Source organism: Megalobrama amblycephala, linkage group LG11 (assembly GCF_018812025.1).
Source record: "Megalobrama amblycephala isolate DHTTF-2021 linkage group LG11, ASM1881202v1, whole genome shotgun sequence".
Classification (NCBI taxonomy): domain Eukaryota; kingdom Metazoa; phylum Chordata; class Actinopteri; order Cypriniformes; family Xenocyprididae; genus Megalobrama; species Megalobrama amblycephala.
Window position 1 is genome coordinate 35,790,617 of NC_063054.1, and position 24,362 is coordinate 35,814,978.

A 24,362-nucleotide genomic window follows, 5' to 3' on the forward strand; every position below is an offset into this window, starting at 1 on the left:
TGTATATAAAGCTATAGTCCCATGTTTGACCCTTACCAGAATCATGTTTCTCACCATTACGAAAGATTCTCCAAATCATCCACACCCGCAGGATAAAACTCACTCTGTCAATCTAACCCGCTCCAGGTCAAACACAGTAACGCAATGTCTCTTAACAAGAAAGGGTTTCAGTCTGAAATGAGTTTATAGGCGGTGACGTGCCGTCCCCTTCAGCCCGCATAAGCGCACAGAGCAGTCACTCTTCAAACACACACTTGTTGTATTATTGTATGGTAAACAGCAGCCGCAGAAAGAGAGTTACAGTACTAGAGAGAGAATCACATTAAACAGAACGCTTGACACCGCAGACGCCTCGCATTACTCCTGCTGCGTGCACGCACGATAACGCTTCATGATGCCTGACAGCTCTGAACTCCTTCCCATAATGCATTGTGCGCAGAGACACTCTAATTGATGACACAGGTGAGACTGCGCGAAATGATGGAAAGTGTCGTCGGGAGCGAGACAAAGTGCGCGAGCGTGTTTGATGTTGATTACATATGGAGGAAGAAATGAAATCTTCCGTTCTCTCTGGATTTAAAAAGATATCAAGAGGCAGAGAGGGAGAAAAAGAGAGAAACGGGTGGAAGACAAGGTGATGCAATCATCTCATTCCTCTCGTTATCAAACGCTTCCTGAGATTTGATTCTGTTCTGCGGAGATCCGTCTGTGTGGTTTTGGGAATGTCTTTATCTAAATAAACCAAAAGGTTTTGCGTGCGCTTTAATATGGTATAACACACAGACGCAAACTTATGTGGTGCACACGAGACACAGGCGGCCTACAGAGAGACGACACAAAATGTGAAAATGTGTTTTCATACATGCACGCCAAAAAAAAAAAAATGAATGTGTGATGTGGCCTGCTGTGTTCTTCAGTTGGGTGTTGTTGTGTGTTTTGTGGGAGGAAAAATTGATGATATTCTGGAGGGTTAAAATATTCTTGTCTTCTTTTTTTGAAGATTACAATAAGAGGAGAAGAGAAAAGAGGAGAAGAGACAAGAAAACAAAGGAGCAAATGAAATGAAAGGAGATGAGACGAAATGAGAAACACAAGAAAAGAATAGTAGAGAACAGATGGAGTGAAAAGAGATGAAATGAAGGGAAAAGGATAAGAGGAGACAAGAAAGAGGTGAAATAAGAAGAGAGTAAATGAGCAGAGAAGAGAAGAAAATGAGAGATGAGACAAAAATGACAAGAAAGAGACGTTATGAGAAGTGATGAGAAAATGATGAGGGGAAGAGATGAAATGAGACGAGTTCGAAAAATCAAACTAACAAAAGAGGCAAAATGAGAAGAAAAGAGACGAGACAAAAATGAGAAGGGAGACGTGATGAGAAAAAGAGATGAAATGAGATTAAAGAGAAGATTTAGAAAAGTTGAGCTGACAAAAGAGACAAAATGAGAAGAAATGAAATAAATATCGAAAATTTGAAATAAATCAAAGGAGAAGAGACGAGACAAGAAGACAAAAGAGCTGAGAAGAAACGACGAGAAACTGAAATAGTAGAAAAGAGATGAAGTGAGAAAAGATGAAACAAAAGGAAAAAGATGAGAAAAGAAGAAAATGAGAAGAGACTAAATGAGAAGAAAAGAGACGTGACGAGAAAAAGATGAGAGGAAGAGATGAAATGAGAATGAAGAAAAGAGAAAAGAGACAAAATGAGAAAAAATGAGACAAGACAAAAATGAGTAGGGAGACGTGATGAGAAAGAGATGAGAGGAAGAGATGAAATGAGCTTAAAGAGAAGATTTAGAAAAGTTGAGCTGACAAAAGAGACAAAATGAGAAGAAATTAAATAAATCTAGAAAATTTGAAATAAATCAAAGGAGAAGAGACGAGACAAGAAGACAAAAGAGCAAATGAAATAAAAAGAGATGAGAAAAAACGTGAAACTGAAACAAATAGTAGAGAAGAGACGAAATAAGAAGAGAGTAAATGAGCAGAGAAGAAAATGAGAAGAAATGAGAAGAAAAGAGATGAGACAAAAATGAAAAGGAAGAGACGTGATGAGAAAAAGATGAGGGGAAGAGATGAAATGAGAATGAAGAGAAAAGTTAGAAAAATCAAACTGACAAAAGAGACAAAATGAGAAGAAATAAAATACAGAAAATTAGAAATAAATAAAAAGGAGAAGAGAAATGAGAAGAGACAAGAAGACATAAGGTCCAATGAAATGAAAAGAGATGAGAAGAAACGGCAAGAAACTGAAATAGTAGAAAAGAGATGAAGTGAGAAAAGATGAAACAAAAGGAAAAAGATGAGAAAAGAAGAAAATGAGAAGAGACTAAATGAGAAGAAAAGAGACGTGATGAGAAATTATGAGAAAAAGATGAGAGGAAGAGATGAAATGAGAATGAAGAGAAGAGTTAGAAAAGTTGAGCAGACAAAAGAGACAAAATGAGAAAAAATGAGACAAGACAAAAATGAGAAGGACGAGACGTCACGAGAAGTGACAGGAAAAAGATGAGAGGAAGAGATGAAATGAGAGTGAATAGAAGAGTTAGAAGAGGTGATGAAGTGAAAAGAAGGAAAAGAGAGGAGAGGAGACAAAACAGACAAGAAGAGTCCAGAAGCAAAGAAATGAGCAGAGAAAAAATCAGTGAAAAGAAGAGATGCAGAAGAAATGAGATGATGAGAGACAAATCAGAGGACGAGAAGAAATAAGCAGATAAGAGAAGAAAAAGAGATTTGCCTTTAACAATATAATCAAAGACTATCCGTGTGTATATATTACAGTATTATTTTCATTCATAAGTCTATTTTATATTATACAAAATGTATTTTTTTTTCATTACTTAGCACCTTATTTTAATACTTTTTTTGATATGTGTTCAGTTATTTTTTCTTGTCATTACTTGTTTTGTGTATAATGCTTTGGCAATATTACATAAACACAATCATGCCAATAAAGTACTTTAAAGGTCCCGTTTTTCGTGTTTTTTTTTAAGCTTTGATTGTGTTTATAGTGTGCAATATAACACGTGTTCATGTTTCGCATGTAAAAAAACACAGTATTTTTCACATAATTTACTTATCTGTATACCGCTGTTTCCACTGTCATAAAAACGGGCTGATGACTTCCTTGTTCTATGAAGTCCCTCCTTCAGAAATACGTAACGAGTTCTGATTGTGCCAGCGGTTCCTGTGTTGTGATTCGACAGCAGCTTAGCGAACCTTGCCCGGAAAGTTCACGCCTCTTACCATAACGTGGAGATGCACGCGCTCAGTGTTATTGTAAACATGTCTTTAATTTTACCCTATCAATTTGAGCCGGAATCAGACCCGGTGATTGGACTGCGGGATGAAAATAACAGCGTTTCGACGACATGGCGACAAACACACTCTACAAACGCAACTCATGTGTATTCCTGTGGGCGGAGGTTAGTCAAAAAACTGTTTTAGTGACGTCATTAAAGAAGGAAGTAGAGGGATGTAGTCCAAACTGGCCGTTCGATGTAGGCGACTTCTGTTAAATAAAATATCTCGCTTGGCATTGAACTTTGAGCTTTAACATTTTACAGATTTTATTTATACTCTAACAACAACATTACACACTAACTAAAGTTTGAAACATGGGATCACGAAGAACGGGACCTTTAAATTGAAACACTGTTTACACTTTACTTTAAGGTGTCTATTACAGTGTAACTGTACATTTAAGAAATGAGTAAGAATAATTAACTTACATGTATTTACTATACGGTTAGGATTATGGTTTGTTGAGTGTAATTATGCATGTTATTACTACAGTAACTACATGTGTAACAAGCGCACAGTAGAATAAAGCGTTACCAAAAAATTGAATGAGAAGGAAGAGAAGAAACAAGAAAAACGAAAAGATGAGCTAACAAAAGAGACAAAATGAGAAGAAATGAAACAAGAAGTGTTGAAAATGAGAAGAGAAGAGAAGAGAAGAGAAGAGAAGAGAAGAGAAGAGAAGAGAAGAGAAGAGAAGAGAAGAGAATGCAAGGAGAGGGGGATGGAGGGAAGAGGAGAGGAAGGTTTCATGTAAAAGAGGGAGACTGAAGCTCCCATGAGACTCTCCATTAATTGTGAAGTGAAGGTGCCCTCAGGCCAACACAGGGGAATCACACACACACACACACACACACACACACACACACACACACACAGATCGACAAATACACACATGCACAGAAATATAAACACACTGACACTCACATACTGAAAAACACACACACATTCACAATTACACATTCTATATATGCAAATATGCAAATCATTTCTATAACACTACAAACACAGCCCATATAATGTATCAAATTTACAGTGTAATGTGTGTGTGTGGGTTTACTGAGCTGTTTGGGCACAAAATAGACAAAATAATGTGCAGATGCCCCCAAAATAATTCTAAGAATTAATGAATTTTACAAAAAAGTTAGTCTAGAGTTAGTCTGTAGTCATAATATATATATATATATATATATATATATATATATATATATATATATATATATATATATATATATATAAAAATAAATTGAAAAGACTGTTTTTATTTAAACAGCTAAATGAACTTGTGCTCTTTCCTATGAGAGTCTGTGAGTGACACTGGGATTGTTGACTGAGCTGTAAAGCAATCAGTCCACTAGAGGGAGCACTGGGAATACAGTAGACTGACCCTCTCTCTCTCTCTCTCACACACACACACACACACAAACACACACACAGTGAGAGAGAGTTTGGGCCTATTACTTCATCATATTTTAGATCGACATGAACGCCAAACCTGACAAATTATCCAGAAAACATCTCATATTATCCAGAAAACATCTCATATTATCCAGAAAACATCTCATATTAAACAAGTGTTCTGTGTTCAGCACAAGTTTACTGACACATTTCGAAAAACAAAAAAGAGCATGTTCATCTCATTCTGAGATGCAAAAGTCTTTACATCCTTACAGCATTCCTCCACTACTCTGACTTCACTATATTGAGTAATTAAATAGTCCAGGGGTCAACTTAAAGGTCAAGTCTTGCACGTGAGTCCTCCATCCCAGACAGCAAGCTAAATGTGTTTATCTCAGCCATGGATTATTTGAACAAAAGTCATGTGTATATTAATGCACTTACAATGAGCAAGACATTCCTTTAAACAAATACTGAATGAATATTCAAATGAATCAGATTTAAAGTACCAGTATCTCCAACCATTAAACAGCAGAGAAACAATCAACAGGCTAAAACATGTAAAGATGACCAAAAATGCAACATGAAGAGATGCTGCTGATTTCTCAAACACAGATAAGACGGTTAATTTACTTCATCGTGAACAGAGACACGACAAGACTTTCTTTTCTAACTTTTCATGAATGGAACATTCTGGGTTAAAAACAACAAACAAGTGCTAGCCTATAGATTTACATTGTATATGCTTAACTTTCAGTATAATTTTGTTTCATTTGCAAACTCAACCCGAGTGACAAGTCAAAATTATTGTCTGTGGTAATTAATATCAAGCTATTTAGGATGTATTCAACCTGGAATATTCCTTTAAACCAGTGTTTTTTGTTGTTGTTGTTTGTTTGTTTTTGTTTTTTTTAAATGGGTCATAGGTTTGTTCTGACAAGGTCACTGAGAGTGATATGTGACCCTGGACCACAAAACCAGTCATAAAGGTCCATTTTTTGAAATTGAGATTTGAACATCATCTGAAAGCTGAGTAAATAAGGAGAAAAAAAATAGGACAATATTTGGCCAAGATACAACTATTTGAAAATCTGGAATCTGAGGGTATAAAAAAATCAAAATATTGAGAAAACCTCCTTTAAAGTTAGCCAAATGAAGCCCTTAGAAGTGCATATCCACTCACAAAAATACATTTTTGTTATATCTATGGTAGAAAATGTACAAAATATATTCATGGAACATGATCTTTACTTAATATCCTAATGATTTTTGGCATAAAAAAAAAAATCGATAATTTTGACCCATACAATGTATTGTTGGCTGTTGCTACAAATATACCCATGCAACTCATGACTGGTTTTGTGGTCCAGAGTCACATATAATAGAATACTATGGTGTCACCATCTGCACTGAAAGAAAAGTCTGCAATCAAAGATGGTTTGAATCTTAACTAGCTTTTCTTCCAGACTAAGATCAAGAATCAAGAATTGTTCAATGTACAGAAGTTGTACTTGGAATAAAATATTGACATATATTAAAATTATAGGACTGTTTTATAAATGCATGCAACAGCAGATGATTCATTTACCACCCAAAACAAAAATACTGGGTTAAATATTATATTAGTATTAGAGAAATTCAGTTTGCACCAGTTTTACATCCATGGATGCAAAACCTTCGACATCATCAACAAGAGTCATGGTAAGTGTTTTCTCCTGCCTTTTAATAGTCGTTTAGTATTTAGCTGTCCTAACTCTGCACAATTACATGATTAGTTTTATCATTTTAATATTTGCCATTGTAGCCTATATGTGACTCTGGACCACAAAACCAGTCATGAGTCACACGGGTATATTTGTAGCATACATTGTATGGGTCAAAATTATCGATTTTTCTTTTATGCCAAAAATCATTAGGATATTAAGTAAAGATCATGTTCCATGAAGATATTTTGTACATTTTCTACCGTAGATATTTCAAAAATGTATTTTTGTGAGTGGATAAGGACTTCATTTGGAGATTTTCTCAATATTTTGATTTTTTTGCACCCTCAGATTTCAGATTTTCAAATAGTTGTATCTTGGCCAAATATTGTCCTATTTTTTCTTCTTATTTATTCAGCTTTCAGATGATGAATAAATCTCAATTTCAAAAAACTGACTGGTTTTGTGGTCCAGGGTCACACATACAAAGGCTTCGAATGACTTCCATTCACATGCCATAGTATTATTTTATGGTATTTAAAAAATACCATATACGATCTTGGTAGGCTACTTTTTGCTGAACTAAGTGCTGCTGCTTTCCCAGATTTCAGTGTGAATTCAGTCCTGAGGAAAGAGTGTTTGCTTGACTCAATGTTTCACCATGACACACTGAGAAAGAGAAGGACACTGAGAGGAAGATAACAGGAAACACACACACACAGACAGCAGTACCCCAATGGAGCTGCTCTCTCCTGTTTCCCTCTCCGTCCGATCTCTCCATCCTGACAGGAGAGGCTTCAGGCATCTGCTGAGCTTCAGGCCACACACACACACACACACACACACACACACACACGGTAATGTCTAACCACATTACACGCTCATAACAACAAATTCATGCTGTACTCTGCTGTTACGCGCGCGCATGATGAATTCAGAGTTGTGATTGTATGACTGTGAGCGTTTCTGCAAACCACAGAATTCACTGATGACAGTAAATGTGTGTGTGTGTGTGTGTGTGTGTGTGTGTGGCCTGACGGCGGTCTGAAGTTTTGCCGCGCTCCCAGGGATGGCGAGTGTAAAGTGGGTTGCCGGGGGCGACGGCGATATGAAAGGTGGCTAATGAAGCACTTAGCATTTGAAGGCTAGCAGCGGACCGCGCCCGAGTTCCGTCAGTCCTGATTGGCCGACGGGAGGGCTAACGCGAGCTGAGTGGTCTTTTGTTGCTCGGCGACGAGCCCTGAGGCGACGCCCCAACCCTGACCCCTCCTCCCCCATCAGTGTGGATACGATGTGACAACTTAGCGGGAGGAGAGAGCAGCTCGTTTCTTTCTCTCTGTACAGCCGGAGAGGTCGTGTGTGTGTTTATCAGATCTGCTCTAAATGAATAAGAATGAGAGAATATATGTCTCTCTACCTGCGCCTCTCTTCGACCCGTCTGTCTCACCTCATGTTTCATTCGGTTGCTCTTTTGCCAACACCTGTCTCCCTGCATTTCACTTCTCTCGCGCTTCCCCTCGCTCTCTTTTAAAACGCAATAACTGTTTTAAAGCCAGCTCCTCTTAAAGTCACAATTAAATCAAAATTGAATTTTTTTTCATGGAATGTTGCAGTATTTATTATAAATGATTTATCCGTGCACAACATTTTTTTAAAATTCATGTGCTCTTGTAATCTTTAATCAAAATAACTTCCCATCCCTCTTGCAGCGGCATCTTTTCTTTGATGACGTGTTTACGTGCGCGTGGGCGGGACAACCTGTCAATCACTTGAGATCAGCCAATAGAGACAGAGCGCATTTAGGCCACGCCCACACCGGGGGGTTGGGCAATCCAACCGCTTTGTGACAAGGTGTAGAACCCAGAACTAAGTTTTTATAAGCTACCGAACCGTAAAAGCCAGCCTTTAAAGGGATAGTTCACCCAAAAATGAAAATTTGATGTTCATCTGCTTACCCCCAGCGCATCCAAGATGTAGGTGACTTTGTTTCTTCAGTAGAACACAAATTATGATTTTTAACTCCAACCGTTGCCGTCTGTCAGTCAAATAATGGGAGTGAATGGGAACTTGGATCAATAAGAGTCGAAAAACCTTGCATAGACACATCCAAATTAAACCCTGCGGCTCGTGACGACACATTGATGTCCTAAGACACGAAATGATCGGTTTGTGCGAGAAACCGAACAGTATTTATATCATTTTTTTACCTCTAAAACACCACTATGTCCAACTGCGTTCAGCACTCGCTTAGTGAGGTCTGATCGCGCTCTGACAACGGCAGTGATGTCTCGCGTATATATTTCAATGAGTGCTAGACATCACTGCCGTTGTCAGAACCTTTGTCTATGCAAGGTTTTTCGACTCTTATTGATCCAAGTTCCCATTCACTCCCATTATTTGACTGACAGACGGCAACGGTTGGAGTAAAAAATCATCATTTGTGTTCTACTGAAGAAACAAAGTCACCTACATCTTGGATGCGCTGGGGGTAAGCAGATAAACATCACATTTTCATTTTTGAGTGAACTATCCCTTTAAGGAGACAAAAGTGGATACAGGCAATAAGAAGTGAAGCATCAGCAGGAAAAATGGGTTAATTTTGGGATCTTGACACTCAGTATGCCTCAGTATGCCTACGTGTGCAGTAAACATTTAGTCACTGATGAGTCAAATATCCAGAGGTCAGTTTTATATATTATATTACGTTTCCCTTCAGTGGGCGTAGTTCTCATAGTAATATGACATGCGCTCTGTCTCAATCACCTGTATCCACTTTTTAGTCCTTAAACGCTCGTTTTTTGGGTCGACAGCTTATAAAAACTTCAGGGTTTTTGGTTCTGGCTTTTTAGCTTGTTTTCTGTACACATTGTCACACAGCAGCTTTTAGGCATTGTTCTGTTTTTTGAAAGAAATGACAAGGAGGCAGCCTCACGCAATACAAAGTCAATGGAGAGGGTTAGATTCCCCCCCCCCCCTTACAAGTTAAATCACAATAATAGTTCACAATCTCACTGTTTTTACTGTATTTTTGATCAAATAAATGCAGCCTTGAGTATGAGATGTCAAAAACATTTAAAAAATATACAAAAACATAAAAAAAACCCCAAACTTTTGAACACTAGTTGACTTTTGTCCGAATGCCAGTGTGTTTTTTGTGTTAACTTGTTAAGTTATGTACAGAAATATTAATATTTTAATTTGGAACACTGCATTCACACACACAAAAAATAGTCTTTTAACTTTTCTGCTTTTAGGATTTATCTAGATGATTGAAAAAGACAACATTATTGCTAACAAAACAAGGATTTAAACTCTTGACTTTTGACTCAAAATAGCTTCCTCATCTGACAACTAGCCCCATTCTTTTTATAATAACCCTAACCAAACCATAGCTCTATATGAAAAAGATGCAAAACTTTACATTTGGCATTTGATGACAGTTTTGTCAGATCACTTCTAGGGGCTAAGTAAGCTCAAACTCACATAAACTCACATTTTATGCCCAGTTGCATGAGCTGCATGTTTGTATTTTCAGACAGGCAGTGATAGTGAAGCCCAGTACGGGTCCTTCACCGTGTGTCAGGGCAGAGAAGTGGAAAATTAAAGCCATTGACAGAAGCAGTAATGAACCATGAAAAAAAATGTGTGATGGACAAACGACAGTAAAAATAAAGAGATTGTCCCGTTCCTCCCGTGAGAGGCACTTATTTATCTGAAGACTTTCTCTGTTTTATTGTTATTGAGCTGAAAAAGGAAAATTCACAGTGTCTTGAAAGTAGCAGAGAGCAATCAGTTTCTGCACACACACATAGAGTTGTGTTGTTTTAGGTTATGTCCCTTACCCTAAAACACTTTCTCTGTCTTTTATGTTTATTTGTTTCTCTTGTACTCGTGTTTTATTGAGTTTGTTATGGTCGTGTCTTTATTTCCACGACAGCCGTCCCAGCAGAGTCAACTTCATTTGAACGTCACAATGAATTTGCGTGTATGTGTATCTGAACCACTCTGATGTCTGTATCCATTTGAAATCAGTTTCACTCTCATTTCACTTTATGTCTAAAGTGAGATTTGGGGGCTTTAAAAAACATTTTATCGATCAAGATCCCGCTCAAGCCTCGTTACCTTGATTTTGCTCTAATTTGTAGGCTAATTGGTCAGTGCTTCGCACAAACACGCACATGCTGAAGAGGCACTTTTGTGAAGTTTGCTGCTCCTCCCGTTTGTTTAGATTTGTGGATATTGATGTCGTCAGCCAGTTCTGTTTATACTTAAGGGCAAAAATCATCAGTGCTTTCATCTTTATGATTACAAAAAAAAAAAAAAAAAACAGACATTGAGAAGAGAGGAGGAGGAAGAGAGAGGTGATAAATTAAACATAAAGATCTCTCCTCATCTATAAATCTATACATCTGCATTAGAATAGACAATGACAGCGGTCAGCAAAACACTACAAGAACAAGTCGATTTGTTGGCAAAACAAACACATTCTCTGACCTGAACGACCTTCAAACTCTAGCCGTTATATTCACAAAAATATTGCATATGATAAACTAAAACTATATTCTACAGGAGGCATTGATGTCAAGCACAAAGTAAATAAAAAAAACTTTATGCTTTAAATCAGGTGTCTTAAAGGGATAGTTCTCCAAAAATTAAAAATGATCCCATGGTTTACTCACTCTCAAGCCAGGTGTATATGACTTTCTTCTTTCAGATGAACACAAATTATTGTGTTATATATTTTATTATTATTATATATTTTAAAAATATCCTGGCTCTTCCAAGCTTTATAATGGTAGTGAACAGGGGGGCACGATTTTGAAGCCCCCAAGAAGTGCTTCCAGCATCATAAAAGTAATCCATACAGCTCCAGTGGGTTAATAAAGGCCTTCTGAAGCGAAGTGATGGGTTTTTATAAGAAAAATTATTTAAAAAACTTTATAAACTATAATAACTAGCTTCCGGCAGACGGCCTACGCAAGTCGACTTACGGCAGAAGAGTAACTTCTGACGTGACGCATAATGTAGGAGTATCATAAGCTTCGACACTTCTCGCGGTTCAAACAAATAGGGCTGGGCAACAAAGTCAAGCTCCTCTCCTCTTATGTTAAAATTTCTCTTTAAAATGTCTCATTTTAGACTTTTAATTCATGACTGGTGTTTTGCTCTATCCTCTGCGCTTCCGCGCTCGCCATTAGTTGGGTCAGAGGTTACTCTTTCGCCGTAAGTCATCTTGCTTAGACCGTCTGCCGGAAGCTAGTTATTTTTGTTTATAAAGATTTAAATGTGGATATTTTTCTTATAAAAAAAAATCACTTCACTTCAGAAGGCCTTTATTAACCCCCTGGAGCCATATGGATTACTTTTATGACGCACTGCAAAAAATATTTACATGATTTATCACAACTTCTTTTGTCAAATCAGCTTAGGTTCACAAATGTTGTTCAGATAACATAATATTTTGAGTTTCTGTTGAATAAACTAATCTCTTTCTTTGTATCAACTCAATTTTTTTAGTTTAAAGGCTACTTTAAATTGCACCAACAAATCATTTTTACAGTGTGGATGGATGCACTTTTTTGGGCTTAAAATCACACCCCCCATTCACTCTCATTATAAAGCTTGAAAGAGCCAGGATATTTTATCATATAACTTCGATTGTGTTCATCTGAAAAAAGAAAGTAATATACACCTAGGATGGCGTGAGGGTGAGTAAATCATGGGATAATTTTCATTTTTGGGTGAAATATCCCTTTAAATTATATTTAAAAGATTTTAATGCAAATGTACTTTTTGTGTACATACTGCAATGTTGACTTAACAGTTAAATGCATTATTAAAGGGTTAGTTCACCCAAAAATGAAAATAATGTCATTAATTACTCACCCTCATGTCGTTCCACACCCGTAAGACCTTCGTTCATCTTCGGAACACAAATTAAGATATTTTTGATAAAATCCGATTCTCAGTATGGCCTGCATTGACAGCAAGATAATTAACACTTTCAAATGCCTAGAAAGGTACTAAAGACATATTTAAAATAGTTCATGTGACTACAGCGGTTCAACCTTTGAAGCTTCATGAAGCAGTGTTTTGAAATCGTCCATCACTAGATATTGTTGATTGTCATTTTTTTGGCGCACAAAAAGTATTCTCGTCGCTTCATAACATTAAGGTTGAACCGCTGTAGTCACATGAACTATTTTAAATATGTCTTTAGTACCTTTCTAGGCATTTGAAAGTGTTAATTATCTTGCTGTCAATGCAGGCCTTATTGAGCCATCGGATTTTATCAAAAATATCTTAATTTGTTTTCTGAAGATGAACGAAGGTCTTACGGGTGTGGAACGGCATGAGGGTGAGTAATTAATGACAGAATTTTCATTTTTGCGTGAACTAACCCTTTAATATGTTTATAGCTGCCATGCAACATAGAAACATGGTGCATCAGTATAGAATTAATATAGAATGTCACACAGAATAAAACTGGTGTAGGAATTTACTTAACACACTGAATTAAACATGACATTTTGAAGTAGAAAGACTGAAATAATATTTTCTTGTAAAATGTACTCCAATATTCTTTTATACTCATGTATCTAGTTTTTCTGGTTTTAATAAACTGTTCTTTGAGACTCCATGTGTGTTCAGCATGATGCATGTGAACAGAATAATGAACGTTTGTGCCGAAGTGTGTCTGAACATATTTGTGAGTGTGTGTTTGTGTTTACTGAGAGGAGATGGCACAGCGATGTCTCCTCAGCAGATGAGATGGGAGATGACAGGCCAACACTGCTCTTTGTCAGAACATGAGAGAGAGAGAGTGTGTGTAAAATTTTAATCTGTAGTTATTTAGGGTATGGAGGCGTAGTGAGTTTGTCTCTGGGGTCACGGGGGCTTATGGAAGAAAGTTGTTGCAGCAAACGGCACGAAAGTAAATGTCTGTGACAGCTTCCTGTAGCAAAACGAGTTTTAAAACTCTCGCTCGTTCTCATTTGGGGCATTCTGGATTAATAGTCCCTGTTTTATCCGTCCCATCATGCTCTGCTGTGTGCAACGCAGCTCTCTCCACAGAAATCACAAGCTGCAGTGTTTCTCAACAGCAGGTTTAATTATATTACAATGATACTGATTAAAGAACAGGAGTGTGATCATGTCTACGGACTGATGCTGTAGAACACAGTATGCGTGCTATAAAGTAACGTTTTCTTGTTCAGTCAGTGTGTAAAAATGAAAGAGTTTTAAAGGATTTAGAAATAAATGTCTAAAAATTTAAATTCTGACATAATTTACTTACCCTCATGTTGTTCCAAACCTTTATGGCTTTCTTCTGCGAAACACAAAAGAAGATATTTAATTTTAGAAGATATTTAATATTAAATATTTAATTATTTATTTAATAATTGACACCTTTAACTTTCATTGAATGGACACAAAAATAGAAACATTTTTTTTTAAATATCAGAAAAAATTATTAAAAGAAAGACAAGAAATTATATATATATATATATATATAAAAAAGTAAACTATATATACAGTAAAACCAAAATTTATTCAGACACCTTGAACATTTCATTCATTATTACAGTTTATTCACTATAGTTTAAAAAAATGGTAATAAAATATGACAAGATCTCAGAGTTAAACTGTGTCAGAAAAAAATTAATCTTAATTATATTAGATAACACTTAAGCAAAACATGGTCACGTGAAAGTTTCTGAATAATATTTGTATATTATTAATAATATATATATATGATAAAAATGATACATTTTACAAAAAAAATCATTATGTTTTATCACATCAATATTTAAAGAGACTTTATATCCCAAAAAAATTATATATTATCATTTTATTTTATTTATTACTTATGTAATTTATACAATTTAAATTATTTGGATGTGCAATTAAATAGATTTTCTTTTATTTTGGGTCTTTAATGTAAACCTTTATTGTAAAACTTCTGTGATTTGAATGACTTTAAATGACTTTTGGAATGCTTGGAATGAGGGTCATGTGAAGGTCACAGAATTCCCCCTCGGTGACCTCTGAACCCATAGAAAACAACAATGATCAGAACAATGACATTTCTGTGATATATTTTGGGGGACAGGTTTGTTAGTACTAATTGATATGTAATGTTTTGACGTTAAAATTCTTTCTCCTATGGCAGTTTATGATGCAGATACAGGGACTGGAGCTCACAAACAAACACACACTTATAATTGATGGATTATTTTACGGGTCGGAGAACAAACCTATCAAACACCGCTGAGGTTTATGGGTAATCACTAATTAGATTCACCCAATTAGCAGCTGTTCAGAGCGGGAAACAGGTGCAAAGCGAGAGGAGAAAGAGAGAGACCAGAAAAGATGAGGAGGGAGAGAAAGAGAGAGAGAGTTACAGAGAGAATAAAGGAAGGAGAGGAACAGAATCTGGGAGGGTTTCAATCACAAACTCCAGAGGGACAGAAACAATTCAAAGAAACCTGAGATAACAGACATGCAAATGAGGAAACGCATACACACACACACAAACACACAGACATTTTTCAGTGAGTAATTAATAAATGTGATTTTAAACTAAAAATAATGTAAATTACACACACACACATATATGTTGATAGTTATTATGATGCACTACACCTGTTCTACACTACTCTTCTAGGACACCTGTGTGAGCTTGACTTTATAAATCCACTAAAAATCACCATTTGATTCAAAGACACTGATAAAAAAAAAATGAAGAAAATTTTCGTTAATGAAGAGAAAAAATCCTGAAGCATTTGAGACAGATATAGACACTTGATCTAATGAATACTTATTGGCCCCACACACACACACACACATATATATATATATATATATATATATATATATATATATATATATATATATATATATATATATACACACATATATATATATATATATATATATATATATATATATATATATATATATATATATATATAGAGAGAGAGAGAGAGAGAGAGAGAGAGACTGACAGCAAAAGGGTAAAGAGGGGTAAAGCAAGATGGTAAAAGAAAGAGAAAAGGCAGGAGGGCAGAAAAAGGACAGCGCAGGACGACAGCAGGTATCAGGTGGGGGGAATTATCCTCCATCCTCTAATTGAGGCCCCCTGAGTGTGTCCATCCCAGTGTGTGTGAGTGTGACCCTCTGCTCTTTGCCTGAGGCAGTGGCTGACCCCGCCCACCCTGGCCACACCCCCTCATTAAAACACTAATCCCTCTATAACACCACATGCTCTCCTCACAACACACACACACTCATTCATACTTTAGTGAGTGTGAGTTATGATTGTTAACAGCAGCATTTACTCCAATCTTTCTGATCAAAAACACACATTTCAATGATTGTTTAACACAATGGGTGAACAAAGAGGTGCAGGAAAAGTGTGTTTAGGATAAAAGTCTGAAATACTTTTATTGTTATTAAATGAGGTTTGTTTCACTATTTATACATTTCATGACTGTTGCATTGTGTCATTTATAAGTTATAAAGTTATGATTTTTACTATTAAATTAATTAATATTAATAGACATAATATTATATTTTAATAATAAAAATGCTACATTTACATTTATGCAATTAGCAGACGTATAGACGGTTGTATATTTGGTGCAAAATGACTTAAAAAACAGGGTCTAAAAATTTTACATTTACATTTATTACAATAGAGGAATATTTATATATATATATATATATATATATATATATATATATATATATATATATATATATATATATATATATATATATATATATATGCATGCAATGGGCATAAAATGCATTTAAATGTTTATGTATTTATTTTATGTATTTATATATAATGTTAGTAATTATTTGCCAAAGTACAGTTTTTTTTTACCATGTCAATAAAGCTACTTTTATCTTGGGAGAGAGAGAGAGTCAGATCATGTGAGACCTATGAAAACTAAGACCTAAGATCTAAGAAGGCCGAGCAAATCGATTACACACGACAATAACCAGCACCAGATTGTTCGTGTCTCCTACATGAATCGTGTCTGTGTGTGTGTGTGTGTGTGTGTGTGTACTCCTGGGCTGGATATCACTATAGTTCTCTTAGTTTTAATATTCTTGCTCGCAGGCATATGCCACAGCCTCTCTCCTCTCATCGCCATATATATTAATAGCTTTATCTCCCCAACCGAAGAGCGCAAATAAAACACAAATGAAAGAATCCTCATGCATATAAAACACACACACACACACACACACACACACACACGCACACACACACAGGAGTAAATGCCAGTCAAGGTTATTGGTCTCATTTCCTTTTTTCTGCTCTGGATGGAAATTCAAATCTCTGTTTGCAATAACACCTTCAAATTCAATCCAAACACCTGCAAACTCAATCAGTGTGTTTTCCCGAGTGTTTGTTACAGCCGAAACCCACAAGAGTTTCACATGGAGATGATGTTTCACAAGCTATGGGAAAAACATGGATTTATTGCAAAGTTTGTGTTTGCAAAGGTATGAACAGATACACTATTTTTTCCAGGTGGGTGATAAAATGCCAGAACAAATTCATGGAATATCACCAAGACTTGATGGCGACCTATTTAGACTTGGGCCAGTGAACAACCACCTAGCAACACCCTAGCAACCTCTCAGGACACCTTAAAAACTTCAAAGCAATATCCTGGCAATGATTCAGGACACCTTATAATTTACATAGCAACACTCTGGCAACCACCCATGACACTGCAACAGTCACACTCTGTGGCTTCTTTCTTGAAAACACAATTCAACCAATAATACTTTAAAAAGAAAAATATGCAATGTACTCCACTTTTCTGCAACGCTGCAATCCTGAAGATTTAAAGTTTAAAGTAGACAAGGGTTCTTCTAGAATCTTCTACTGGTCACACGTCTTCACGTTATAGGAATTTGCAGGTCAGAGTTCACTGAACTTAAACTGTGGAATGCAGTGAAATGCAAAACTTCTTCGCTTGAGCTTGTGTTTCCTGTCTCTCATATTCGCAGTCAATGGAACCAAATGTGACCGGCCCTTTACTGAAATACACATTTAATGGCACAAATACAAGCACACAGAGAGAAGAAAAACAGCCTCATTCCCTTTGGTGCAGAGATACACATGTTCTGCTTATTTGGGCACAGTGTGTGTGTGTGTGTGTGTGTGTGTGTGTTCAGTTTTTCATATCCCACAGTGCATCTGTCTTTGTTCTGTTGCCCTACTGCAGTGCTGCCCAGAACAGCAGCACAGCTAATTGTGAATCTGCTCAACAAACTTATACAACACCTGATTTAAAGCTTTCTCAGGGTCTATTGAAATGGTCTATTAGAAAGACTATAGTCACACAAGATCTTCATATATACACAGTATGTCTCAATTGTTGCTCTTCAATAGCAATGATATTTAATGGAGAGCAATGAAAATGTACTTAAGCCTCCTGCTAATTTTCCTCTGGAGAAACTGAGGAACCTCAGATGTTTCACAAGAGATCTCAACAATGTCTCAAATTGTGCTCAGATGTACTAAGATACTACAGTTTGCAACTTCAGTATGAACTCAAACATTTCTCCTTGCACTTAACTGAGCTGAGATATTCAATTCAAATTAATTTTATGAAATTTTATTTATGTTTTTTTAGGAATATTATGAGAAAGATCGGATATAAAATTGATACTGAAACATAACTTGAAGCGAAAAGCCATTGAGTCATATTCATTAAAGAGTGACCTCGGAGCTTCAAATTTTTAATCTGGAAAAGTCGGCATCCAAATCTCAATATGAACAAATTCTGCCATCTTTTATATCTCTTTATATACTTTCAGTACATCAACAATTGTCTCATTTATGTATATTTGCATTTCTGTAATGAATTTTATGAGAAACGTCTGAGACAAAGTCGATACTTCACCAAAAAAAATAACTAAGAAGTTCTCAAATTCTTCCAATACCAAATAATCTGATATGCTATCCACTTTCTACTGTATTATTACTGTATGTCAACAACTGCCTAATTTAACTTCTGTCAATTATTCCTATTATTCAAATGCTAATTAATTTTGAAAGAAGAATCTGAGACAAAGTTGACACTATACAAAAACATAACTTAATTCAATATCTTGAGCTATAAAAAAGCAAATGATCTGACCTTACAGTTCACATAAACTTCTACTGTGCACTATCGTTCAAAAGTCTGGGGTCAGATAGATTTTTTACATTTTTTAGAAAGAAGTCTCTTCTACTCACCAAAGCTGCATTTATTAGATCAAAAATACAGTAAAAACAGCAATGTTGTGGTCTTTTATTAACATTTTAAAGAATGGTTTTCTATTTTACAAACCCGATTCCAAAAAAGTTGGGACACTGTACAAATTGTGAATAAAAACAGAATGCAATGATGTGGAAGTTTCAAATTTCAATATTTTATTCAGAAGACAACATAGATGACATATCAAATGTTTAAACTGAGAAAATGTATCATTTTAAGGGAAAAATAAGTTGATTTTAAATTTCATGGCATCAACACATCTCAAAAAAGTTGGGACAAGGCCATGTTTACCACTGTGTGGCATCCCCTCTTCTTTTTTATAACAGTCTGCAAACGTCTGGGGACTGAGGAGACAAGTTGCTCAAGTTTAGGAATAGGAATGTTGTCCCATTCTTGTCTAATACAGGCTTCTAGTTGCTCAACTGTCTTAGGTCTTCTTTGTCGCATCTTCCTCTTTATGATGCGCCAAATGTTTTCTATGGGTGAAAGATCTGAATTGCAGACTGGCCATTTCAGTACCCGGATCCTTCTTCTACGCAGCCATGATGTTGTAATTGATGCAGTATGTGGTCTGGCATTGTCATGTTGGAAAATGCAAGGTCTTCCCTGAAAGAGACGACGTCTGGATGGGAGCATATGTTGTTCTAGAACTTGGATATACCTTTCAGCATTGATGGTGCCTTTCCAGATGTGTAAGCTGCCCATGCCACACGCACTCATGCAACCCCATACCATCAGAGATGCAGGCGTCTGAACTGAGCGCTGATAACAACTTGGGTTGTCCTTGTCCTCTTTAGTCCGGATGACATGGCGTCCCAGTTTTCCAAAAAGAACTTCAAATTTTGATTCGTCTGACCACAGAACAGTTTTCCACTTTGCCACAGTCCATTTTAAATGAGCCTTGGCCCAGAGAAAACGCCTGCGCTTCTGGATCATGTTTAGATATGGCTTCTTTTTTGACCTATAGAGTTTTAGCCGAACGGCGAATGGCACGGTGGATTGTGTTCACCGACAATGTTTTCTGGAAGTATTCCTGAGCCCATGTTGTGATTTCCATTACAGTAGCATTCCTGTATGTGATGCAGTGCCGTCTAAGGGCCCGAAGATCACGGGTGTCCAGTATGGTTTTCCAGCCTTGACCCTTACGCACAGAGATTGTTCCAGATTCTCTGAATCTTTGGATGATATTATGCACTGTAGATGATGATAACTTCAAACTCTTTGCAATTTTTCTCTGAGAAACTCCTTTCTGATATTGCTCCACTATTTTTCACCGCAGCATTGGGGGAATTGGTGATCCTCTGCCCATCTTGACTTCTGAGAGACACTGCCACTCTGAGAGGCTCTTTTTATACCCAATCATGTTGCCAATTGACCTAATAAGTTGCAAATTGGTCCTCCAGCTGTTCCTTATATGTACATTTAACTTTTCCGGCCTCTTATTGCTACCTGTCCCAACTTTTTTGGAATGTGTAGCTCTCATGAAATCCAAAATGAGCCAATATTTGGCATGACATTTCAAAATGTCTCACTTTCAACATTTGATATGTTATCTATATTCTATTGTGAATAAAATATAAGTTTATGAGATTTTTAAATTATTGCATTCCTTTTTTATTCACAATTTGTACAGTGTCCCAACTTTTTTGGAATCAGGTTTGTAATATATTTCATAATTTAATTTATTCCTGTGATCAAAGCTGAATTTTCAGCATCATTACTCCAGTCTTCAGTGTCACATGATCCTTCAGAAATCATTCTTATATGATGATTTTCTGCTCAAGAAACATTTCTGATCATTACTAATGTTGAAAACAGTTGTGCTGCTTCATATTTTTGTGGAAACTGAGATTTGATGAATAGAACAGCATTTATTTGAATTAGAAATCTTTTGTAACATTATGATTATGTCCTCACTGCTTGATCAATTTAATGCGTTTATAAAAACATAAAAACTGAAAGTATTACAAATCTTACTGACCCCAAACTTTTAAAGAGATAGTTCACCCAAAAATGAAAATGTGATGTTTATCTGCTTTCTTCAGTAGAACACAAATTATGATTTTTAACTCCAACTGTTGCTGTCTGTCAGTCAAATAATGCTAGTGGATGGGAACTTCTACAATAACAGTAAATAAAATTTGCTTAGACAAGTCCAAATTAAACCCTGCGGCTCGTGACGACACATTGATGTCTTAAGACACGAAACGATCGGTTTGTGAGAGAAACCGAACAGTATTTATATCATTTTTTACCTCTAATACACCACTATGTCCAACGGCATTCATCACTCGATTCGTTTGGACTATAAGAGTAAATAAAACAACTTCTGATCACGCTCTGACAACGGCAGTGATGTCTCGCTCTCATTGAAGTATATGCGCGAGACATCACTGCCGTTGTCAGAGCGTGATCAGAAGTTGTTTTATTTACTCTTATAGTCCAAGTTCCCGCTGACTTGCATTATACCACTGACAGACGGCAACGGTTGGAGTTAAAAATCATCATTTGTGTTCTACTGAAGAAACAAAAACACCTACATCTTGGATGCGCTGGGGGTAAGCAGATAAACATCAAATTTTCATTTTTGGGTGAACTATCTCTTGAACAGTAGTGTGTCAATATTGGACTCATTTTTATTTAGAAAATGAATACTTAAACAAAACACAACTAAGAATATTAAATCTCCAGCCATTGCTCACTTCCACATCACTCTTATTCCAGAACAAATCACTGATTCACACACTCATTTAAAGGGTCAATAATGTCCGACTCATTATAGACTTAAATATTTCTGCTTCCTCCTCTCCACTGCTCTCCTCTGGCTGGCCGGTTCTCTCTGAAGTGTTAGATGAAGGCATTTGTCTGGAGGGTGGGTGAGGTACAGCCCTGCGCGTGTGTGTAAGAGTCAGTCACAGAGATCTCTTCTCAGGCATTCTGACAGGTACAGACGCTCCGTCCGGCTTTAAAGGGAATTCCAAACGAGCCTCTGACAGGAGGCCTATTCCGTCTGTGAGCGTGTGTGTGTGTGTGTGTGTGTGTGTGCGGTTTTCACTCTGCTGTGAAGGAGGGGGGACCTGCAGGGCAACACAAATGCTGACAGCGAGATCAACCAATCAAATCAGACCCCCCCAGATCCACTCAGCCAACCCACGAGCACGATGCCACACAAAGTCCCGCCTCCACCGCTGATTTATGCAAATGAGAATACTGATTAATCCACCTATGCATGCTGGGTAACTACGGCATAAATTGACTGTCTGTCAGCACAAACTCAGGAGAAATGTGCACACACACGCACACACACACACACACACACACAAACACAAATCTCTCCATGACACACCATCAAGGCCTGTCCGATCAACAAGAAACAATGGAGGAAAGCAGTAATTGGAGACCAGCGCTGTGTGTGTGCGAGACTAACCGTGGCAGCGAGGATGTAACCCGGACCGCGAGTGTGTCTCTGGCGCAGCTCTTCAAAGCTCAGGCGTGTTGTTGAGCAGCATTAGCTGCCTCTCAGAGCGCTTTTAACACGGAGCGAGGGATGACAGGCCTGCCACAGGAGGAGGGAGAGAAAAACGAGTAAACATGCGTATGCAGCAAAACAGTTACCTGAACAGCGAGATCTGAGCGAGCACACACACACACACACACACACACACACTAGAGCGGCAGAGGAACATGTTGCTTACTGCCAGGTGTGTGTGTTTGTGTGTGTGCGAGTTGTTTGGTGGCAGTTTTAAAACACAAACATTTAGAGCATTTCTGTTCCTGTGTGTGTGTGTTTTATCTGCATTTTTGATGACACACAGAAACAGCATCATTTGATCAGACCAAATCAAAGATCATACATGCAGTAAATAAGAGCATATTTTAATATAATCATATATAAACAAATATGCTAAATGTAATATATTTTACAAAAGTTTGGCGTCAATAAGTTTTTTTTTTTTTTTTAAAGAAATTAATACTTTTATTCAGCAAGGATGTTAAATTAATTAAAAAAAAGACAATAATGACATTTATAAAGTGATCATTAAATAAAATAGTGGAACTGAATGATTTGATTTATGTGAAATATTTATTATGAAAATGATTATGACTCAAAATGATTCATAATTGAGCCTCATCAGTCTAAAACGTACTCAGTCAATCAGTCAAAGTTTTTCAAGACTTAAATCAGTGTAACAAATATACATAATTATATTTGTTTATATTTATATTTGGGTCAATGACATGACGGGTCATTTTTTTGTCCAAAGGCATTAATATTAATAAAAAAACATATGAGATATGACATGCAAAGTATGTAAGGTAGTACCACTAGATCTTTTTTATTGAATCCAAAAGGTTTTAATTATATTTTGCTACATATAAAGGTATTTTAAAGATTTTGAAGTGTCAAAAGGTCATTTGGTTTAACAGTCCAAAGGCCAATATAGCCATTTCATTTGTGATTAAAATACCTTAAAATGTAATAAATGTATATATTTTTAATCTGGCATGATTTTATAACATCATATATCAACATAGTGCAACATGGTATTAAAATTATGTGTAGAAGTCGTGGCTTTGTTATAAGAAAGAATGTCCAGAAAAATTAATTTCATTGATGTCATTCGGAATAACCAATATAAAGGGGCCATTTTGGATCAAGTCATGTGGTCAATATCATGTGACAGGATGTGTCATCCTTTAGATACCTGCAAAGGACCACATCGTTGTGAAGCAAAGTAACTAACTCTCTTTTCACTATTTGAAAAATTCATGTTTTCACTTTTGCATGTTCCGAAACATCAGGTCATTCAGTGCAACCGCTATAAAACATGGAAAATGTTGTAATATTTTAAAAAACTTGTACTAAATAAAAAATGTTTGACTGTCCTTTTGCTGGCTAGCTAGATATCAACCTGTTAGAATTGTTTGAAAATATCGTCATTCAGTATAACCAAAAGTGTCATTCGGTAAAAACAAAAATTTTGATTAAACCAAATTAATTTTTTGATGACAGATTTTGTCAGTCTTGTAAAAAATGACAAAAGCAGTGTTAATTGATTATAAAAACCACATAATCTCATTGTTAACACTTAATAAAACTTCAAAATTAATTATATCTCCATTATGTTTTTTTTACACTTTTAAAAATCTTATTTGTCAATGACCCATTTATGAATATATGTGTATGCATGTGTATTTTTCTATATAAAGATATACTTAAAGTAAAAAGTACTTAAAATGTCACAAATGAGCATTTTTTTTTTGTTTCGTATTTTTGTCTGTCAAAAATCTAAACAAAACAATAACACTTTACAATAATGTTTATTTGTTAACATTAGTTAATGTATAACTAACCATGAGCAATACATTTGTTACAGTATTTGTTAATCTTTGTTAACGTTAGTTAAAAATACAGCAGTTCATAGTTTGTTCATGTTAGTTACCAAATACAACTATTGATTTTAATAATGTATTAGTAAATGTTGAAATTAACATCAACAAAGATTAATAAATGCTGTAGAAGTGCAGTTCATCATTAGTTCATGTTAGCTAATGAACCTTAAAGTGTTACCAACAAAATTATTTGGTGTTACAAAAAAAAAAAAAAAAATAATAATGTGCAATGGGTTCATATCTTATCTGATTGCTTGCTCAGAATCAAGAGAATATTGCG

At 36.1% G+C, this 24,362-nt stretch overlaps 1 protein-coding gene across 17 annotated transcripts in view; it reads right to left on the reverse strand.

Annotated features, from left to right (window-relative positions):
- tfap2d (transcription factor AP-2 delta (activating enhancer binding protein 2 delta)) overlaps nucleotides 1–24,362 on the reverse strand; it is a 113,645-nt gene that overhangs the window by 27,153 nt on the left and 62,130 nt on the right. For 16 of the 17 annotated variants that reach the window (XM_048207751.1, XM_048207747.1, XM_048207752.1 and 13 more), the window contains 2 exons: nucleotides 22,116–22,244; nucleotides 13,696–13,728 (listed from right to left, as the gene is read on the reverse strand). In XM_048207751.1, coding sequence (XP_048063708.1) covers nucleotides 13,696–13,701 — 6 coding nt within the window. In that variant the 5' untranslated portion in view covers nucleotides 13,702–13,728; nucleotides 22,116–22,244. The remainder of the gene's footprint in view (nucleotides 1–13,695; nucleotides 13,729–22,115; nucleotides 22,245–24,362) is intronic. The other variant, XM_048207760.1, reaches the window with a different exon arrangement.